At 42.8% G+C, this 13656-nt stretch overlaps 1 protein-coding gene across 1 annotated transcript; it reads right to left on the bottom strand.

Moving 5' to 3' along the window:
* Window positions 1-6227: 6227 nt before the first annotated feature.
* LOC104435842 (glutathione S-transferase TCHQD) lies at window positions 6228-8792 on the bottom strand. Its single transcript, XM_039316950.1, is given in 7 exon segments — window positions 6228-6298; window positions 6301-6444; window positions 6447-6497; window positions 6500-6590; window positions 6593-6797; window positions 7093-7368; window positions 8764-8792. Coding segments are annotated over 6 exon segments (771 nt in total). The 5' UTR covers window positions 7302-7368; window positions 8764-8792.
* Between the last annotated feature and the right edge of the window lie 4864 nt (window positions 8793-13656).

The following is a 13656-nucleotide window of genomic DNA, read 5'->3' as shown; positions in this document are numbered from 1 at the left end:
AAGTCGTACCTCTTGCGAGAATACTCGAACCCCTGTTGACATGATGATAGTGAGATAGTGTGGTCCTTATAAATCTTACATCAATGGTCAGGATAGCATTTTCCATGAGAGTGAGCAAAAAGTCCTTTCAGATTGAAAGTCCCTCATCTGGCATGCTTAATACATCTACATTCTGAATAAAGGTTGTCTTTCAAAATCTTCCCCAGTGGAATTCAAATAATACAAAACTGACAAGATTGTCATGCATAAATCACATTTGAATTTATGAATTTACAATACGTATAATCATTGTGTGTGTGTGTGTGTGTGTGTGCATATTGTGCAAACAGCAAGCATGCTCTTAAAGATTAGAGATATCATCAGGAAAGCACATCCCCAACCTCACTCCTAGAGCTTTATGTTTGATAAATCTTTGAGAACCCACCACTCATCGGGTACTCTCTCTTATTGACACTCACCATGCCCGAGTTGTCCCCAAATAATATAATGGCTGTTCAAGCATTCCATTGCTTTGCTTGGCAGCGCCTACCTAGGTATGCTTTCTTACAATTGGACCAGCTGAGTGGTCCCAGGTCGTATCATTAAATACTTGTGTTCATCCAAGTATCCCAGTACTTTGTACACTTGCATCTACCCAGGTGTTCCACCCTTTTTAAGTGCCTGCGGCAATCCAGGTAAGCCTCATACCACATTCAAGTTTATAATACCAGGAGGTGAGAGACATTCACGAATATGAGAGGCACAACCTTGATATTCCCAATTACCAGGAGGTGTAGACCTTCACAAAATACCCAAGGTATGTCCTCGATATTTCCAATTATCAGGTACCTCTTCGATGCTTGTGAACATCCAGGTATCCTTCAAGAATTCGTACTTGTGATCATCTAAGTACCCCTCCAATGCCTATGATCAGCCAAATGCCCCTTTTGACACCTGCAAAGGCCCAAATATCCTCCAGGTTAGCACTTGTGATTATCCAGGTACTCTTTCAATGCCTGTGAATGTCCAGGTATCTTCCAGAATCGATGCCTTGAGAAAGGTCGACGCATCCTCCCGAGAAAGATCGGTTCCAACTGGTGTCTTCGACAGAAGTCAAACACCCACAAATCGATGCCTTGAGAAAGGTCGGCGCATCCTCCCGAGAAAGGTCGGGTTCCTACCGATGTCTTTGACAAAAGTCAGACACCCCAACATATATGATGCCTTGAGAAAGGTCGGGGCATCTCCCTAGAAAGGTCAGGTACCAACTAGTGTCCTCGAAACAGATCGGACACCCACAAATAGATGCCTTGAGAAAAGGTCAGTGCATCTCCTATCACGGCGACCGAAGAAAGGTTCGAGTCCGAGACAAACCACTTACTGCTTTGACAGGCAACCGAAGAATGGTTCGGGTTTTTGGAAAAGCATTTTACCATCACGACGACCGAAGAAAGGTTCGGGTCCGACGCAAATCACTTATTGCTCTAACAAGCGACCGAAGAATGGTTCGGGTCCTGGAAAGGTAATTTCCTGTCAAGGCAACCGAAGAAAAGTTCGGGTCCTAGACAAATTATTAATTGTTTTAACAGGCGATCGAAGAATGGTTCGAGTCCTAGAAAAACAACCTCCTCATATCACCAGGTAAGATGACGCCTTAATACTTGCCAAACTCGGGGTTCACACCCTATCTCACTCACTCCCGGTAAGGAACTACATGTATCTTCTTATCTGTCTTAGTATATGTAAAGTTATATTGCTCTTTTTCCGCATAGAATAATAAGTCCCAAATAAAATATAATCTGCTACGTATGCATGGATAAAATTTAGGTATCAGTTTGTCTTTGAATGCAACCTCTGCAAGCTCACCTTCAAAGAGGGGCAGCTGTTGACGCCTTAATTTTATTTAGGTTTATTTTATTAATTAAGTTTTTATTTTATTCTTTTCGGATAAATAAGCTAATAGCAAAAACAAAAATAAAACAAAACAAAGCAAAACAAGCAAAAACAAAAATAAGAAAAGCAAAGCAAAGCAAAATTGGCAGCCCCCCATCCTTTTCGCAGGCCCAAGCCCAGCTTCTCTTTCTAGCCCGGCCCCTCTCTTCCTTCTTCTTCCTCACGCCTTCCCTCTCCGCCTCTGTATTCCACGCTCATCATCACCGACGTGCGAAGGATGACCTACGGCCGAGGAGGGTAGGTCGACGTTGGCCGGAGATGATAAGATCTCAGGCGCCATTAATGCTTAGCGGGATTCGTTGGAAAGCTCGACGGGACACCGGTTCAGCCGAGCGGAATCGGTGGGCAAGCCGGAGGCTAGCAGCCGAGGCCCTCCATCGACCGGATTTCCTTTGCCTATAAATAGGTGGCCGCAAGCATCGTCGGAGGGCGTGGCGAGCTCGGAGATCTTTCACTGAGAGACGTCGGGAAAGATCGAAGGGCGAGCGCAGGGGAGAACTCGAGTCACGAGCTTAGCCCACCCTCCACCGAGAGACTTCGGGGAAGGCTGGCGGCAAGCGACTTCGAGAAGGTCAGATCTGGTCGGTGGAGGCTCGGATCTGGCCAGAGTGAGACAAAATCGAGGCTGAGGAAGGTTCGGCTGAGATCTGTGCCTCGTAAGTAGTTTGTCACTGTCGTCGCTGCCGTAACGCCTTGGTTTCCCCCCCTCAGTGCCACGGATTCGCAAACTGTGGCACCCCGAACCACCTTAGGTCGCCACAGGCACCTAATGCTACACCTAAAGGGACACTAGTTACATCTCTTAAAAGAAGCGTCGTAAATCATAGACATTTTTTTTTTGAAAATGGTCCTAGCGCAACTCATTAGTGGAAGCAAAATATAATATCGCAATCTCTCTCTCCATCAACCATGATACAATTCCACACCACTAAACATCATAAAAAAAGATAAAGCCACGACACTTTATTTACATATTTTCCAAGATGGGTTTCCTTGGGTCGGTACATCAAAAGAAAGGCCAGGACATGTAGCCACACTCGGCCATAAACCCAAAAAGAAATGCTCAACCCACTACGTTTATCGTGCAAGATCCCCCATCAACTAGTGTCGGCTAATCATCCCAAAAAGTTGCAGCTCCTACTTCTCACGCACTGGCCCTCACACCCATCCCGGTGCATCAGGCGGCGGCGGCGGCGGCGGCGGCAACATCCCACGCATCACTCCGTCTCGACGAACATGGACGAATATGAACTCCTGAATGATAGGGCCCCCAGCCAGGCCCACATCATACATCACTAAGGCGCGCACTCGAATAAATGTCAGTCCAGGAATGGTGGGACAGTCGATCTCCACACACCCAACCTCTACATCTGAAGGAATGCCGTAAAATACGTCCCGCGTGACAGTAGGGAGCGGCATCCTGCTAATCTGAAATATTGATCCCCGAAAGGGGTGAGTACAACTACTCAGCAGGTAAAGGACCAATAAACCACTCAATGCATCATGCCACACAATCATCACAATCATAGCATCACATGTCATTAAGGCATCCATGCACAACTTACCTTGGTATCATGCACATGTTGTCATACCTCATGTACATACATCATCATATAGTCATTACCATCATATCATACACTTACCATCATCATGTCACATGTATCATCATCTTTACCATGCATCCATGCATATACATCATCATCATATCACATGTACCATCATCATTGCCATGCATCCATGCAGGTAACATCATCATCATATCACATGTACCATCATCATTGCCATGCATCCATGCATGTAACATCATCATCATAACACATGTACCATCATCATTGCCATGCATCCATGCATGTAACATCATCATCATAACACATGTACCATCATCATTGCCATGCATATATCCTCATCATCATGTCATGCATATATCATCATGCATAATTCAATTTCAATTTCATTTTGGACCGCCACATTTTTCTTTCCCGAGACCAATGTTTGCATCCCACGTGTATCCAAGATACAATCAGACATCTGGCTCCCCCACTCTCCGGGCATCTCGTACCCCAACTGGCATCACGAGGACCCTCAGGCATTCAGCCATTTAAGGCCACCGGGCAACCAGCCGTACCCTTCTAGCCAGGCATCTCGCACCCCAACTAGCATCGCGAGGCATCCCTCGGCACAATATCTACCGAGCTTTTGGCTCCCCCACTCTCCGGGCATCTCGATACCCTTCTAGCTAGGCATCCCAACACTCCCGGGGCATCGTCGGCTCACACCTTCGATGGCCTTTTCATTTATCTCAATTCTCATCTTCAATTATTCAATTTTAACATGTCATGTGATGTGATGGCAATAAAGATCATATTCATCCTTGAATTCATACATGCATCAAGACACAATCACTAATAACAATACAATTCATGGAGTCCATGCAATTTAGAATAGTCCATATTTCATGCCTTCTTGAAGTTTACAAAATTCCAGCTTGTACCATTTTAGAAAATATTTAAATTAAATATCCATATGTGTCGCGACCAATTTTTCGGGTTTGAACCACCAAGGATTTGGCTAATGGATTGTTAAACCTAGACTTAACTCGGGCTTTCCCAAGCCCATACCAATTCGCGACTTAGGTTTGAATTGTTAACATACAATTTTTTTAATTAGGAGTCGCCACTAATCTATTTTTGGTGGGTCGATTAGGGTGCGCATGGAAACACTTCTGTTTCTTTTTTGTTCCTGGGAACAGAAATAAAAAAAAGTGTTTCTGTTCCGGGGAACAATTTCTGAACAAAAGAACGCGTTTGGTAAGTGTAAAAAAAAACTGTTCTTGGAATAAAAAAAGAACAGAAACATGTTTGGTAACTGCAGTCAATTTCTGTTCCTAGAATAGAAAAAGAATAGAAACACGTTTGGTAAACGACAAAAAAATTTCTGTTTTATTTTTTATTTTTTATTTTTTAAATTTTTTTAATAAAGTTTAAAATTGATATTGAATTCTAATTCTTATGAAATGCTCATTAATTTTATTTTGTTCATGGTTAGTGAAGACAAACATTTTTAGCATGATCATATAGCATATTTCGTAGAAAATGTTGTAATCAAAGTTTGTATCAAATTTTTTCAACATGCTCATATGTGCGCCCTTAAACGAAAATTTCATACATCTCAACATGAACTAGTTACAACGCAGCCAATCGAATAATTGTTCTTTTTTGCTTTTACTCAAGTAAAAATATTCGCTGCCAACTAGTTTTCTGAAATTTCATTTGTTTAGTCGGCTAAAAATGATTATGGTCAAAGATACATGTATACTCAAAGTTAAAAAAAATAAATTTTCTAACTTGAAAATGGACATTTTCTTGGAAAATTATTTCGAAAAATATTATTTTCTTTAATCATGAAATTGTTCTTGAAACATACGCCGCCTTGAGTTGCTTCGCGAGATGCGCAATGTGGCTGTTGCGACAGCAATTAGCAACAATATGGAATTATTCACTTGTGCAATTCATTGTAATCTGGAAAGTAATGCCAAACAAGGGTCGGGCGTTCAGGTTAGGGAAAGAATGGCAGATCCCTCCAATGAAATGTCGTTCACTGGCCATGTGTGAAGACCTTGCTTCCCAAAATTATGCCGGGGCAGCTGATGCGGACTGCTATCTGAAAAGCTTTTAGGAAGTAGAGCCACTTTATAGAGACACCAGAGGAAGTGCTCTGTCTCTCCAATCCTTGCCTGTCTGTCAGTCCAAGCTATTCACAAGATGTGTGGCCTGGTCCCTCATCCGGGACTCAGATATGGAATCGTTGCGGTTCACCAAGGGAGTGCTTCAATCAACTCTCTTTTGCTCATAACTCTTGACATCTAATCACAGCAGCATTACTCGCCTTATGATATACTAACTTGCACCAACTTTTACTAAAGATCGGGAATCTTAAAGATCTAGAATACGGATGAACTGTGCTCTAAGACTCGCAAACTCAATGAAGTTCACTTTGCTTGCAATCAAAATAATCGAACCTTTACAATTTTTTATTTTCATAACATGCTTGTTTTCTACATAATTATTTCAACCTTAAAGGGAATACATAACGAAAGCAGTCCAAGACATGAAAAATTCAACCGCCTGCTCTTTTCAACACTAAGAGAGGAAACACTACATAACCTATTTACAGCAATTCAAAAGGTAAATTTTGCCTAAAGACTTTTCACAGCCAAAACTTTCCCCACCCTCCTTTTACAGTTTTGAGATATTCCTACAAATAATAAAGAAGTTAATACTTCTTCAGCGTGTTCCTCACCGAATGAAGCACCAAGTTTTAGCTAGGGTCCCGTACTTCCTCCAGCCGCCAAAGTATCTTCCTATCACTTTTTGTAGGAAGGCCTTTGCTGAACCAAACTCCAGTATTTGGCCATGTTTGGCCTGCTGTTTTATATATACTCGTCTTCCAAATTCAAGAGTGCCAAACGAGCTAGCACCGGAATGAACATTACGTCTGCCATGCTGAACTCTTCCCCGCAATATAAGTCTTGCTCAAACTGTCCTCAATTTCATCGAGAAGTCGATTAGATGTTCCTTGCTCCGCCTTACAACCTCTGGGTCTCTCGGCTTCTCTTCGGTGTGATATGCCTCTTTTAGCTTGCGGTGGTAGGAACTTGCCGGAGGTCGGGTGACTCGGCCATCCGAGCAATCAAGACTCTCCTAAAAAACTTGGACACCGCTTGCCGATACTTCTCGGGGACGTGGGATAATGTGAAAAACTTTGGATTCCACTCCTGTATTTTATGCATCCATTGAATGACCTCATCACTGCTGAAGGCGATGCTATCATTATTAACAGAGACAACTGCAATTCTCTCTATATACCTGTAAATTTCTAAAGCATTATAAACTTCCACAAAAGAAGAGAATGAAGATAGACGAGACAGAATAAATCTGCAAAGAATATGGTACATAATAGAGCACAATACCCCATCCTGTCAACGAGATACATTCGGTTACTCGAAATCCAGAAATACTTTTATTTGGCATACTTAGCTAGAGAAGCTGCTATTTCTCATTATCACATGCCAAAACAGTTGAAAATTAGATCAAACAAACATCCGTCATAACCATATCAAAAAGAAGAACAAGTATGCTGTAAGAATAGGATGAGACTTACTGAATGATTTCAATAGTATCAAAGATGACATGCGAACCATTCTGGAAAACGGGAGTTTTGCAAATCGGGTTCATTCTCAAGAAGGAAGGCCTCAAATTTTTGCCTGTTATCGGATTCATATGGAAGGATGTGTAATCAATGCCCTTCTCTTCCAAAGCCAGCCTTACCTTTTGGCTGTCCAATGAATATGGGTGATGATACAGTTGCATGATTCTAATTGCTTTCCTTTTATTGACTTCAATTATGAAGCACAAGCTTCACACAAAATCAAGAGGCCTGCTGCAAGTCAAATTGAAACAATTACATAGCCAAAGAGGAGGTTTAATTAGCAGTTAGCATGATTCAAAAGTACAACTTTTCTACCAATATTAACACACGTCACTCGTTTGAGATTGCAAGTTTGACAACCATCACCCCTCTCGGATAAGACTAAGGTTTTGCTAATCTAAAAGGTCCACTCTATACTTGTGATGAAACATAGTCAAAATCAAAAGAGAAACTAGAGGCTTCAAAAACTTCTTGGCATCCCCAACGAATTAATACACAAGCATTGAAGAACATTTATTGACATACCCATTTTGAGTAAAAGAAGAATCTCTAGCATATCTTAGTCTGTGGCCATCAGCAATTACCTCCCCAAGGAAACAAACCGGACAGCGGTTCGGACAAACGTCAACGGTGAAACCCATTCAACAATCCTCCTTTCAGCACCCAATCTCCAATATAGTCACTTAGTCGGGTTAGGCCTCACACGATGTACGGTTCCACAAAAACCCAAAAAAAGCGCTGAACGAGACGCCATCTTATGTAAAAGCTCCAAAACCAAAAGGTTCATTTTCCAGCAGGAAAGCATTTAAATTTTGCAGACAGTAAGATTAGAATAAAGGAAGTATTCCCGATTCAGTTAACAAATACACACAACGAACTCACACTAACTCCTGTCGTGCTTAGAACAGTATTGACAGTTCAAGAAAGGGGCAAAACGGGTCCCGCCACTTCTAATTCGGCCATCAATACAGCAAGGAATTCCAACGAAGAACTTCACGAGGCGATCAAGAACGGTCTAGACCACACGGTCGAAAGAGGTTCGACGACCGGATGACATGCGAACCGCAACCGCCACGCCCCCCGCTCCAACACTCCAACCCCAACTCAAGACCCGCTGCCACGCCCCCCGCTCCAACACTCCAACCCCAACTCAAGACCCGCCCACGCCCCCGCTCCACTCAAGACCCGCTGAAGTCAACGCGCGCAAGCACGATCAAGTTCACAACAAGAGCCCGCAGCGCAGCGACCAAATTGACCAGGGAATCAAACTAAAACGGAAGCAGACGCAGCAACGACGAGAGAACCAAACGAAGAAGGACGGCCAAGTGTCGAGCGCGATCGAGACAGATGGGGTGGTCGGACGGAACCTTACCCGAAAAGCGTCGACACTTCTAGAGATAACTTCGACTTTTGCTTCCCACAACAGACAACAGAAAACTACAAGAACCAAGACGAATACTAGTAAACTCCAGGAGTTGTTATAAGGACAACACTTTTAAGCCTTCGTTACCGTTCAAAGTCACCTCGCTTTCAAACAACCCACCTAAATTTTTCAATGGACAATCTTCTGCAGGCACGCGAGGTCTTGCTACACGAACCAAGATGAAGAATTCCATCACTTACCGAGAGGGTATCCACCCGGCCGAGAGACGAACCCCAAGCCAAGAGCAGATTCGATGCGATCACTTGCTTCGCCACCATGCTCGATCGCCTCATCACCCGTCGCCCACCCCTCGCCCTCAATTTACTCTCCGATTCCTCTTCGCTCCTCAACGCGACGCCGGCATCGCCGCCGTCGCCGCTTAGGAGCACCTCCTCCTCTTCTACACCGGACCGCGCCAGCTTTTCGGCGCCCAAGTTTCCGCCTTCCGCCGCATCACTCCCGCCGCTCCCACTTCCCTCCCTCGATCCCGTGCCGCCGCCTCGGTCCGTCTCCGAGCTGCGCCGCCGCATCACTGGAGCTGCTGCTCGAGCGAAGGGGGAGCTCGAGCAGCTGCAGATCGAGTTGCAGCTCGAGCTCGCTCTCGAGCGAGCGTTGCTCCCCCTTCGGCGCGACAGATCTGGGACGGCTCGCTCGAGCACGCTGACCGGAGAAGGAGCGCCGAAGGGGGAGCAACGCTGATCGGAGGAGGAGCGCCGAAGGGGGAGCAACGCTTACCGGAGAAGGAGGAGCACCGGAAACGTACACAGGTCGCCGGAGTGAGGAGTCGCCGGAGAGTCAGCCGAGTGGGAGCCGCCGGACAGATGGGAGAGACGCCGGAAAAGGAAGAACGAAGCTTCAGCCGACGAGAGGAGCGACGAGCACGCACGAAGGAGAAGAGCCTTTGTTCCGATTTTGTTTCTTTGTTCTTTTGGTTTTTGTTCTTTTGTGCCTTCCAAGAAGTGTTTCTTTTCAAAAGAAACAACTTTTTTATGTTTCTTTTTTCTGTTCTTATTTCGTTCCAGAAACAAAAAAACAAAAAAGGAATAAAAACGCAACCAAACGCGTTTCTGTTCCTTTTTTGTTCCCGGGAACACTTTCCGTACAGAAGTGTGCCGGTGCACGCCCTTAGAAACCCTAGTAAAGTAACGGGAGATTTACTTTACTCCTACGAACCAGAGACTAAGGATACGGGGACTTGGTTACGTTAGATTTCTCTAACGCCCTTTCGGTACCTTTCTTTTTATTTTGAAAAAATGTTTGGCAAGCAATTTTGATTGATTTTAAATCTATTTTCCTAACATGTGAGGTGCTAATGCAGGTGCGCAAACCACCAATTTAACACCCAAGAAAGCAATTAAATGATGCAGAACTTACCTCAAAGCAACGAAAGCATCTGCAATGTTAAATTAAAATCCACATCAACAACCCTAGATATGGTTTCTAATTAACACGCAATTTCTCAATTTTTGTTTTCACTTTTCTTAATGAAAATCTAATCTACATGTAATGCAATGTTACTAATCTAACATGTAGTGATATGGCACTATATGACATGGATAAAAGAAATGCAATAATTAAATGTGCAATCTAAATTAACCCAAATGACTTAATTCTAATGACGTGCGATGCAATGCAATGACGTACACGATTATTTCAATTAAAATGACACGTGAGCTATATGTTATGCAACATTTATCAAATGACCTAATCTGATGACGGTAAATTTCTAATTAGAAATGAACCTAACAATAATCACTAAATGACGTGCATTTCATGAACCTAAATCTATATGACATGCAAATGACATTTTTTATTTTAAAAATGCAATCTATCCTAGAAATTGCAACTAATTTATCCTAAGCCAAATTTTATGAAATTTGAAATGATCTAGCTAGATTAAGATTCTATCTAACTTAAATTAGGGATTAAGTCATATTAAATCCTAATTTAAACTAAAACATTATCTAAATCTAAAATGCAATTTATCTAAAAAAGATGATTTAAATTTAAAATGAAACATGCAATTTTATCTAATATGCCATGACAATGTCCTAATTATATATGACATATGCATGATGACTTCTTTTTGTGTTTTTTTATAAAATTCGAAATTAAAATTGCCAAATAATTAAACATGTAATTCAAATTTAAAACTAACATCATATGCATTTTTTGGATTTTTTTATTTAAAAATTCGAAATAAAACATGCAATTTTATCAAACATGCAAGATAATAAAAACAAAACTAATCCTTATTCAGATTTTTTTTGGATTTTATTTACAAAAATAAGATTGACTCAACCAACTTAACGCCATGAAATCAAACAAGATAAGATTGATATCTAAAAATCGTCACATCATATCTCGCGCATGAGATCGGGTTGGTCAACTTTAAATTAAATCGTGAATCGAATCTCGGGCTTGAGATTGGATTGTCGATTTTTTTATAAAGGATTGCGAGTCGGATTTCGGGCGCGAAAATCGAACTGTCAATTCCTAATTTCATAGGCAGTCTCATGTCAGAATCTCAACAATTCATTCAGGATTAATCATACTAAAAAAAACAAAGTAAATAAATGAAACTAACATAAAAAAATAATAATAAAGTAAATAAAAAAGAAAAACTACCTAATTGATTTTCCTTTTTTTTTTCTTTTGTTTTTCTGTTTTCTTTTTCCCTTCCCAAGCACGGCTTGCTCGTGGCAAGTCACCTACGGCAACTGGCGTCGGTCCGGCAGGGGGATCGCCGGCGAAGGGGGGGTTCCGGCGAGGCAAAGCAAGTGGGCGTCTGGCACGGGGCTTGCTGTCGGGCACCGAGGAGGCGCGAGCAACAGCGATGTGGGCTCTGGCGGCGTCGGGTCACGGCAGGAACAGCGGCACGGCGGCGGCCGAGCGTCGGGGAAGAGGCGAGCAAGGGCGCTGGGACTTCGGTGCTGCGCAGATCAGCGAGATTGGGACAACGATGGTGTCGCGGAACTGCGGGAGCAGGCAGGTCGTCCGTCGCGGGTCAGGCGTCGCAGGGCGCGGGGCTGGTGCTCGGACAACGGGCGGAGACGGTGGGTCGTCGGCAACGGCAGAGACGGAGGGGCCGTCGGGCACTGCAGGTCACGGGCAGAGAACTCGGGCGGCTGCGGCGAGGAACTCCGGCGTCTGGATTTCGGCTCGGCAGCGACGTCAACCGGCGCAGCGAAGGCCGGCAGGTGGAACGGTGAGGGGAGACTCGGAGAAGATGATGAACAGGAGCCTTTTTTCTTTTTCTTTTTTTTTTCTCTCTCTTCCCTGCCGCACGTCCTTTCTCCTCTGCTTTTTGCTGACTCTTGTCTTTTCTTTTTTTGACTTTTCCAAACGGAGAGAAACCCTAGACCGAAACTCTCTTCCCTTTTTTTTTTTATTTTTTTACTTCGTCCAGAAAAGAACCCCGTCGTCGTACACGGTTGCTTTTATCGGGGGTAAGAGATAAGCTTTCGATTCCCCCTTCAAATCTACATCCGCGATACATTTTCACCAACCGATCACTATTGATAAAGATTTAAAATTACGATGAATATTTTCTCGAAAATCCAAATCTCGCAAAGATAAATCGCAATATTTTTTCACACATGTGCTCTTATCCAAAATATTCATATCCCGGAAAAATTTCAAAACTTTTATTTTTCACGAGATAATTAAAAAAACATGGGCTTGGGCCAACCAGCTCGCTTCGTGGGCTTAGTCCAACTAATTTGAACCCGTTCGCACTGGTCCAATAAATAAAATGCCAATAACAAAATAAATGTAAATATAAATCTATATGCTATGCAATTAATAAAATTAACCCATAATTTCCTATGCAATAAATAAATAAACTAAATCGTCAAAATTTAGGTGTCAACAATATGATTCTAAAAAATCATGAAATCAAGACATGTGATAATTTCATGAAAAAGACATGCCCAGTAGAGTTCTACACAAGAAGATATAATTCACACAAATACAGCATGCAATTTCGAATAGAAACAAGATGTGCAGTTTTTGAAATAATTCGATTAAAATACCTGAACAACCTCCGAAAATTATGAAATTTTACCAGGTTATATTTAAGACACTAAAGTAGATTTTTTATGAATACATCTAGGCCAGATTCGTTCTAGATAATTTTCTATAGTCATCCAAAGCTTATGATTCTAGCACCGAAACGTCCAGTGTAGGTATCTCCGACATATCAAGTTTTCACCCTATTATTCTTCTTTGTTTCCTCTGAAATTTGGATATGTTTTGCTTCAAGAGGTCCCCTACAACTTTCATTAAGGGATCTAAGTCAAATTTCCAAATAATAGTCACCATATGGGTCCGAGATGTCTCGGGTGTCCAGTACCGTGTTTCCAGATTTACTGTCTTCAAGAGTAAGTCGATTCACTAGGCTACACTTGCTCATTTACTTAAAATTTGAGTATGTTAGTCTTTAGGATGTTCTCTACAAGTTTCATGAAGAATTCGAAGAGAGATTCTTGGTAAAAATCGACATGCAGCCCACAAAACTACCAAAAGGTCAGCAAAACAGTTCCAGATCTAGTGTCTTTGTAGGAAGAGGGTTTGACCCCTTAAATCTCAACCATTTTGTCTCAAATTTTAGTATGTTGTAGTTTAAGATGTTGGCTACAACTTTTATGAAGGAATCAAAGTCAAAAACTAACTCGAAACATGCATGCAAGCCTCCACAAGTTTCTGGGGTCGGGCGGTTTACACGAAATCAGCAAGCATTTTCAAGAACAAGTCACATTCTAGCTTCGGTTTTGTCTACCCTAACATCCGAGATCTACCACCAACAAATCACACATGCAAGACACACATGCAAGAGTGGAAATCAATCCCAACTTGCCTCTAAGATCAAGCGGATGACAGCAAACGGACAGCACGCCGGCGACGGACGGACGGACGGCGTGCGGGCGGACGAACGGCGAGCTCCTTCCTCTCCTCTCTCTCGGTTCCTCTCTCTCGCAACTCCCTCTCTCTCTCTTTGGCTTGGCCGAATTCAACCGGCCACTCTCTCTCTCTCTCCCTTTATTTCCCCAAAACTCCATCATTGGCAATGATTATTTGCCTCCCTCAATGGC

The sequence above is a fragment of the Eucalyptus grandis genome, chromosome 7 (assembly GCF_016545825.1).
Source record: "Eucalyptus grandis isolate ANBG69807.140 chromosome 7, ASM1654582v1, whole genome shotgun sequence".
Classification (NCBI taxonomy): domain Eukaryota; kingdom Viridiplantae; phylum Streptophyta; class Magnoliopsida; order Myrtales; family Myrtaceae; genus Eucalyptus; species Eucalyptus grandis.
This window is presented reverse-complemented; position numbering and strand designations above follow the sequence as displayed.